General features: G+C 47.2%; 1 protein-coding gene across 1 annotated transcript; it reads left to right on the top strand.

The window, feature by feature from the left end:
- Positions 1-3200: 3200 nt before the first annotated feature.
- Positions 3201-5393, top strand: KCTD12 (potassium channel tetramerization domain containing 12). The gene has a single exon (XM_049853198.1). It carries the CDS (start codon positions 3445-3447, stop codon positions 4420-4422), a length of 978 nt encoding a protein of 325 aa, XP_049709155.1. The 5' UTR covers positions 3201-3444; the 3' UTR covers positions 4423-5393.
- Positions 5394-8613: the final 3220 nt, after the last annotated feature.

The raw sequence follows: 8613 nt of genomic DNA, 5'->3' as shown, positions 1-8613 counted from the left end.
GGTTACACTATATTAAACAGGGTGACCCAAGCAAGGTCTCACAGTAGAGACCTGAAGAAGGGGAGAAGAGAGGCACCTGAACAAGGTGAGGGAGGTATCAGGGGATGAGTGTTTTAGGCAAAGGGAACAGTAAGTTCAAAGGCTCCTAGAGAACAGTTGTTGTTAGTTGACATTGAGTCAATTCTGATTCATGGTGACCCCATGTGTGCAGAGTAGAACTGCTCCATAAGGTTTTCAAGGCTGTGACCTTTCGGAACTAGATTGCTGGGCCTGTCTTCCAAGGCACATCTGAGTGGGTTCGAACTGCCAGGCTTTCAGCTAGTACTACAGCACTTAACCATTCGCATCACCCAGGGATTCCTCTGGAGGACAGTAAGGGGGCTAATGTAGCTAAAACCAGTGAAATCCTGGGGAAATGGTAGGGGATGGGTCGGAGAGGTGGTCATGGGGCAGCTCTGATCATGTACAGTCTTGTAGGCCACTGAAAAGACTCTGATTTTCAAACACTTGCATGAGATGGGAAGCCACTGGGGCGGGGGTTCCAGAAGAGTGACATCATCTGAGTTAGGCTGTAATGGCATCCCCCTTTTTTGTTCTGGTGAAACTAGACTGTAGCAGCAAAGGCAGAGCCAGATAGGAGACCAGTGTAATAATTCAGGCAAGAGATGATGTTGTCTTGGTCCACGGTGGAACCTACTGGGACTGTTCAGACCTATTAGTAGAACAGTAGGGAGTTAGAGAGATAGGCTAAGAGTCTGGAAGTGTTTTTAAGGCACAGCTGACAGGATTTGCTGAGACAATGAAAAAAAGCAATAATACAAAAATATGTGCAGAATTGATACAAAGAAGGCTCTTCTTGGATTTATAGAAAAGAGGCTGTATTTGTCAGGCCTGTGACACTGGTAGAAAAAAGAGAAGCACAGCCACCTAGAAATTCAGCATGGGAACTTGAAACTTTTGTGTCATCTTTTATCCCAAAGAACAAAACAAAAAAGTGTGGTGAAATATATTTGGTATCAAAACCCATACTTGCAATTAAACGAGCTGATTGGGGGCTTGATTTAATTTCAGTACACTCACTGACATGACTGCAATAATTGTACAGCAGACATAAACAATTCCAAGTGAAAATGACACTTATCCGTGAGGAGACTGTAAAACTCACTGGGTAGTTGCAAAATAGGGTAAACGTTATCAAGAACAAATATCTCAACAGTTTTATCCGGACTGACAGTCTACTGATCTGAAAACTGCTCAGACCTCTGCCCCTTTGCCTACTGGGCACATTGAAAGTGTCTTGGGGCTTATTCAACCTTGCATTCTTCACTACCTGGTGCCACGCCTGGCCAATATGCCAGGTGCACAACAAATTTTCATGGACCAGATGACTTCTTAACATCTTCCACTACCCTCTCCTTTGCTTCTGTCTGCAGTTCTCCGGAACACTGATTTTTACCAAAGTCAGCAGATAATCGCTCTTTAGTTATCTAGTGCTGCGGTAACACCAGTGCATGGCTTTGATGAATAGGAATTTATCTTCTCACAGTTCAGGAAGCTCAAAGTCCAATTTCAGGCCGCTGGCTCTCAAGGAAGGCTCTCACACTGTCTGCTCTGAGGGAAGGTCCTCGTCTCTTTTCAGTTTCTATTCCTAGGTTCCTTGGCAATCGCACGTGCTTCTTTGCTTGCTTAACTTGCATTTTATATCAGGAGAGATTGATTTAAGATACACACTACACTAATACTGCCTCATTAACATAACAAACATTCCCAAAGGGAAAAACCCCTGGTATTAAAAAAAAAACAGCCCCAAACCGCATTGCCCGTGGAGTTGATTCTGACTTATAAGGATCCTATAGGACAGAGCAGAACTGCCCCATAGGGTTTCCCAGGTGTGGCTGATGGATTTGAAGTGCCGACCAGGGTTTCAACCACAGGTATAGGGGATTGGATTTATTTACAGCACCCATTTCTCGGAGGGGGGGGGCATAGCTCAATCTACAACAACTGCTAATTACGACAGTTCAGAATGATGAGCTCTAGGTAATGCGGAAGACCCACTCGCCTGGGAAGCCATGGACGGTTTTTCTTTCGGGAGGGGGGGAGGGAAAGAGGAGTTCTGTGGGCTAAAGGGTGAAACTGAATATGGAGTAGGAGTTAGAGGATGAGATGGGATCAAAGCAGAGGGCCTGCAAATGTCAAAAGCCCTGTGAGGAGGGAACCTGGACCTAACTGGAAAAAAAAAATGACTGAAGAGCGCTGGAGGTCGGAGAAACTTGGACGTTCCTGCGAGAGGATAAACACGTCGAAAAAGATCTAGGGGCTTGATTGAAAAAGCTCTAAGGCATGATTCACTCAGGGCTGAAAAGGACCCCTCGGCCTCACTATCCTCAATCTCTTCAGACTAGCCTCCAAGGCTTTGTGAGGAAGAGGATGCATGAGCCGCCCTCAGGGGAACGCGTCCCTAAAGTTCATCCAAGTTCCCCCTGTTGCTATTTCAGTTCTTTTCCTACTCCCCTTTGAGGTTTCCCAACCAGTGAGTTTCTTCTGCACCCGGAAAATGAACTATCCACGAGCGTTCTGCGGCAAGATACCGAGGTTAGCTTTTGGTTTCTAGAGTTTTTCTTCCGAGTCTCCTCAGTAACGCGAACAAAACCTGGCTGCCTCCGTCCTGGCGCGGCCCCGTAGTCTCTCCGGGGCTTTTATTCTCGAGAACTTGCAGCGACACGACGACCCACTACGCTACCAACACGACTCCACTATTTTTAAGCGGCCAGTTCCGCAGGCGGCCTCGCCGGACGCGGCCACGCACTTCCACTCCCCTGGGCCAAGCCCGAAAGTTTACATCCTCTTTTCAGAGTCTACGCGGGCAGTGGGCGCGGGCTAGGGGGACAGGGGGCGCAATGACGGCCCCGCCGGCAAAAGATTTGCCTTCCAAAGCGCCCCATCCCAGGTTTTGTCCGCTTCGGATGAGAAAGTTGGATGGGAGCGGGAAGGGGCTGGAACGCGGAGCGGGGCGGCGGGGACCGGCCGGGTCGCCCCCGCGGTGCGCGAACCCGGGTGGAGCCAGCAGCCGGGCGCAGCGTCAGCGCTTAAGATGCAAATCAATTCCCGCCTCCCTCCTCCCCCTCCCCCGCCCGGGGAGCTAGGCTCCGCCGCTCCGCAGCCGCCTACGCCTCCTGCGCGCCGCGGCGCCCTAGCGGAGGCTCTACTTAAGCGGCGCGCCGGCCGCCACCCGCACTCGCCTGGAGCGTGTGGAGCGCACGGGGGCGCACAGCCGCGCGCTCGTATCGCTCGGCTCCACGCGGCTCTCGGCGGCGGCGGCGGCGGCGGCCGAGGCGCAGGGCTGAGCGAGTGTTCGGGCGCCGGGGCTCCGGGAACGGCGGCTCCAGCTCCTGCGCGTGGCCTCACTCCCTTTCTCTGCCCCAGCCCAGCCACCTCTTTGCCATGGCTCTGGCGGACAGCACGCGTGGATTACCCAACGGGGGCGGCGGCGGGGGCGGTAGCGGCTCTTCGTCCTCCTCGGCAGAGCCGGGGCTCTTCCCCGACATCGTGGAGCTGAACGTGGGGGGCCAGGTGTATGTGACCCGGCGCTGTACGGTGGTTTCGGTGCCCGACTCGCTTCTCTGGCGCATGTTCACGCAGCAGCAGCCGCAGGAGCTGGCCCGGGACAGCAAAGGCCGCTTCTTTCTGGACCGGGACGGCTTCCTCTTCCGCTACATCCTGGATTACCTGCGGGACTTGCAGCTCGTCCTGCCCGACTACTTCCCCGAGCGCAGCCGGCTGCAGCGCGAGGCCGAGTACTTCGAGCTGCCGGAGCTCGTGCGCCGCCTCGGGGCGCCCCAGCAACCCGGTCTGGGGCCGCCGCACCCGCGGCGCGGGATGCCTAAGGAGGGCTCGCTGGGCGACGAGCTGCTGCAGCTCGGCTACGCGGAGCCGGAGCAGCAGGAAGGCTCCTCAGCCGGGGCGCCGTCGCCCACGCTGGAGCTGGCTAGCCGCAGCCCGTCCGGGGGCGCAGCGGGCCCGCTGCTCACACCATCCCAGTCGCTGGACGGCAGCCGGCGCTCAGGCTACATCACCATCGGCTACCGCGGCTCGTATACCATCGGGCGGGACGCGCAGGCAGACGCCAAGTTCCGGCGGGTGGCACGCATCACTGTGTGCGGCAAGACCTCGCTGGCCAAGGAGGTGTTCGGGGACACCCTGAACGAGAGCCGGGACCCAGACCGGCCCCCGGAGCGCTACACCTCGCGCTATTATCTCAAATTTAACTTCCTGGAGCAGGCCTTTGATAAGCTGTCGGAGTCGGGCTTCCACATGGTGGCGTGCAGCTCCACGGGCACCTGCGCCTTCGCCAGCAGCACTGACCAGAGCGAAGACAAGATCTGGACCAGCTACACCGAGTACGTCTTCTGCAGGGAGTGAGCTCCCTAGCTCCCCCCCGCCCCGCGACTCCAGCTCTCGTCCCCCCCCCCCTTCCCTGTCTTAGAGATGGTTATAGCACCTCTTCCCTCCCGTCCCTCTGTCGTTCACCCCCAGGAGCTGGGGCCAGTCCCCTCTACCCTCAATTCTAGAACCTGCAGGCGAAAACCCTCTCGGCTTCTTCATTTTCTTTGGACCCCTCCAACCGAGGGAGCCCAGATATACCCCCTTAACCCATGCTTCCTCCATCCCGTACCCCAAACCACCCCTCCCCCAGACTGCCCCTTAATCTGGATGGAGTGGGGCAGCGTGGCCCCAAATCACCAAGTACCTAGGAATGACTGGATCGTTCAAAATCAGGACGTGTCCAGCGTGAAGAGATTCCCTGAAATCTTCTTGAACCTTATGACTCAAGAGATCGGAATTGATAACACTGGGGAAGTTAGTGTTCTAAAAGGTCATTGGAGCCTTTTTTTGATTCTCTTTAAAGGTAGATATTTAGAAGGTTGAGTGAAAAACTGGGATTCTGGAATTAAGACCATATGGAAGCAGTTCAGTGACTGTAAATGAGTGAAGTTTTGAAAAGTTACAGATAAAAGTAGGAGAAGAATCTAGTGCTGGCACGGTGAAGGATCGGATCTTTTCCAGTACAGAATGAAATGAAAGATCTTCGCTTGTGACTTAAACTTGCAGAAAGGGACCCTCCTGCCTGTGGAGGCGCCCTTTCTCGTTGGCTTATCGCCAGGACTTGGGTCGGCTCTGGTTGACATGACAGTTTTTTGGCAAGAGCGAGAAAGAGCTTTGCTGCAGAAGGGGGCAGGTCTGCCCAGGTCGCCATGCCCCACAGAAAGCCACCTGGCAGTGATTAAAACAGAGCTGGGTAGTCATGCACGTTGTGGGTATTAGGAAAGCCCATATTCTTGCAGTGAATGGCAGTAGGATCATTCTTAGCTCATAAGACTTGGGGGTGGGATTGGGAGGGAAGGAGGAGGGTAGGAAGGGTGGGAAGGGAAGAGCAGACATACTCATTTATTATTTGAAATTTGTAAGTTTGTACCATCCGTTTGGGTACATGTGTTTTATTTTAAAACATCAAATAGGACAAAAACATGCAAAGTGTTTTATAAAAATGAATAACAGTATTTACTCTTAGCTGGCAGTTATTGAGGTAACCGTTTTGAATCCTAAGCTTAGAAGTTACAGATACTTATAACCTAACCAAAGAGTTACCCAGTAGTGTTTTAGTATTTGAACTCTGTTTTCTCTGTGAATATAAATCCTGATTGTAAAATCGATTTACTTGAGCAACATACGTTTGATTTTGGTTACTCAGACTTAAGATCTCTTATTAAAAGTCCTTATTTTCCCTAAACTCAGTATGTTTGACGGCTGAGCAAATCTGAAAACCAGAAAATGCTACTTGACACTCCTCTTTCATGCAGTGGTTTGAAGTTAAGGTGGAATCCTTTTGAGTGCCAGAGCTGTAGAGAATTAAGCAACAAGGGCTGCCCATCTGTAGAGAGCTGTAAAGTGAAATATTTTTCAGTGAAGGCAAATTAAGTACTTAAAAGTGAGCTGAGCAATAAAACAGTGTTTTAGGAAAATACAGCAGTAACCGAAGGAGACCTGGTTGCCTTATGCCTTTAATATAGAATAAATTCCCTCTGCATATCCTATCTACATCCTAAGTAAAGGGAAATAAATCCTTGTCTTTCATGCTGTGAGGCGTCCTTTGAATATTCTGTGATAATGAGAAGCCTTTCTATTTTTTTGTTGGTTTGTTTCAGCATCTTTCTCTAACGTATGTTTTTAAAGATTTTGTAAGCTGTGTTCAGTGTTTAAATTAGTGCTATTTTTCCTTCTTTTTACAAATGGATCTTGTACTGTATCTTATTATGTCCATACCAGATGTTACGAATTGGGACAGTTTTATTCTTAGACTCATGTGATCCAATCTGTATATACCATATATAAACATTTTACACGAATCATTTAGTTTTTTAATTCATTTACTAATGCTATAAAATTTCCTGTATTTAACCCAGTAACTTGCATCAGATGGTGTATATACTGAAGCAACATGTTTTGATGACTTTCTTATATCCTTGTCTATGGGGAAATTGAGTTAGGAAAAAATAATTGTAAAACTGAATTTGGGCCGTATTTTTTGCTTGGTTATTAGTTGTATACAAATAATACACTGATTAATTGTCTACTTAAATCAAGGTACCTGGTTTTTTAATCTCCTTTTTTTTTTTGAACTGGGGAAGAGAGGCTTGAAGGTTTTATTAGAGTTACATTTTTAGAAAAGTAAAATTAGCTTTATGCACAAAGATGGTCAGGCTAAGGGAAATGGAAGTAGAAATCTAGGAAGTTGTGTGGGCTTCCACATTGAGTTTGCCCTCAGACTTGTAATGCCTCAGAATGTATCTTTGTTTCAAGCCTGAAATGGTTGAAGAATGTTGCTCGGTGGCCATAAGGGTCATAAAGTTTTCTCCACCCCGTATGGCATTCTGTGAGATTGCTTAAAAAGCACAGAACTGAGAACACTTTAAGACAAGATTGAAACCACTGACAGATTGCAAGAAACGACAGTTGTGATTTTCCTTGTTTAATCTGCGTAACTCCAGGAGTCAGGAGAACCTGCTCATCTTGTCTCTGCTACTCAAGTCTTAGGAATTTTGTCTTGTAAAACTTTGCATTATTCTACTGCCTTGTGCGTAGACACCTCACTCCCCTCCCCTGCCCCACACTTGCTGCTCTGCAGCAAACCTCTCCTTTTCATTATTTGAAGGACTGGGAATTTAATGAGTAGAGAGCCTAAACTGACCTCTTTCTAGGGATGACTGCCTTCTAAAGGCAGAAATTGCTAACATGAAAATGTTCTTCTTTTAGCCCAAAGTAAAGGCTGAGTAGGAAACTCATTTTATGTTGGCTGGAAGACATAACTGAGATGACTTGACCTGAGCACTCTTTGATTCCTTCTCCTCCACGGGCATTGGGCTGTGGGGAAGACCCGTAGCAGTCTACAAAGTGGGCGGGAGTGTTGGTCACCACCTATGAGCTTGGATGGGGTATAGAGAATCTAGGTGTTTGGATAAAATGTCCCCAAACACCAAATAACCTGGAAGAATGGCATAAATTATTCAGATAGTCGTAAGTGTGTTCACCTGGCTCGGAGTGGCAGGCTTTTACTTATGTTTCTCTAAATGCCATTTGATATTCATAAATACAGCTGGATGACATTCGACTTCTGATAATTTGAAAAAAAAAAAATGACCGTTGTGGCAAGTAGTGGTTAAAAAAAAACAGGTACCATGTTCAATGCTTTTGCACCATGTGTTTGAAAGTTGCCTATTTTAAAATACATGTAGACCATATTCATTCTAATTTTCAACTTATGTGTTTGAAAAATATTCCTCAGAGGTGTGGGACCTTCAAATTTCTTTTCCGTTTCAATACTGTTTTTGTTCTTGCGTTTTATAGTTGGTTGTATTTTGGACTTATAGCAAAGTGATAATTTATATTATTAGACAAAATGGTCTTCTCTTTCAGCCAGATCCAAATACATGGGACCTGTTGCTTCTCTGAGAAAATGCATACTATGTATAAGAAACCCAAAGGAGGCAACTGGCAATGCTTATACCATGTTCCAGTTTGCATTGGCATTTCCACAGTGTTGTTATTACATTAAAGCCATGCAGATTGAAGCTTTAATATTTTTTCTAGTCTTGAAATTCTGGTAAATTTTAATCTAATATTCAAAACATTTTTGCACTCCCACGTAAATAATGCTGAATTACAAATGAAGACATTCAGAAAAGTATAGACTGGAGGGGTTGAATTTGTTAAGAATTTCTTTTATAACCTAACTCACATATACTTTACTCAATTGACTTTTTTTTTTACATAGTAAACAGAATATTTTTATTGTAAGACTATCAGAGTAAATCCTTTGTTTTAAATTTTTAAAGACTAGTTGTGATTTTAAGTTTTGTATATTTTCCTTACTGTAAATCATTAAAAAACTGAATTAATTTTCTTAATTGACTCAAGTCTGTCTGTAGAGAAATAGGACATAAAATACTCATTTATTTCCAGTGGCTATAGTACCTGAGATAGAGTTTTCTATAGACAGGAACAAGTTCTGTTGAAGTTAGCTTTTCTTTGTCACAGTTTTGGACAATAGCTATC

The sequence above is a fragment of the Elephas maximus genome, chromosome 14 (genome assembly GCF_024166365.1).
Source record: "Elephas maximus indicus isolate mEleMax1 chromosome 14, mEleMax1 primary haplotype, whole genome shotgun sequence".
NCBI lineage: Eukaryota > Metazoa > Chordata > Mammalia > Proboscidea > Elephantidae > Elephas > Elephas maximus.
Note: the sequence above shows the minus strand (reverse complement) of the source record. Positions and strands in the feature narration are given on the sequence as shown.

Coding starts and splice junctions, on each gene's coding strand:
- KCTD12 (XM_049853198.1), top strand. CDS start 3,445: ATGGCTCTGGCGGACAGCACGCGTGGATTACCCAACGGGGGCGGCGGC.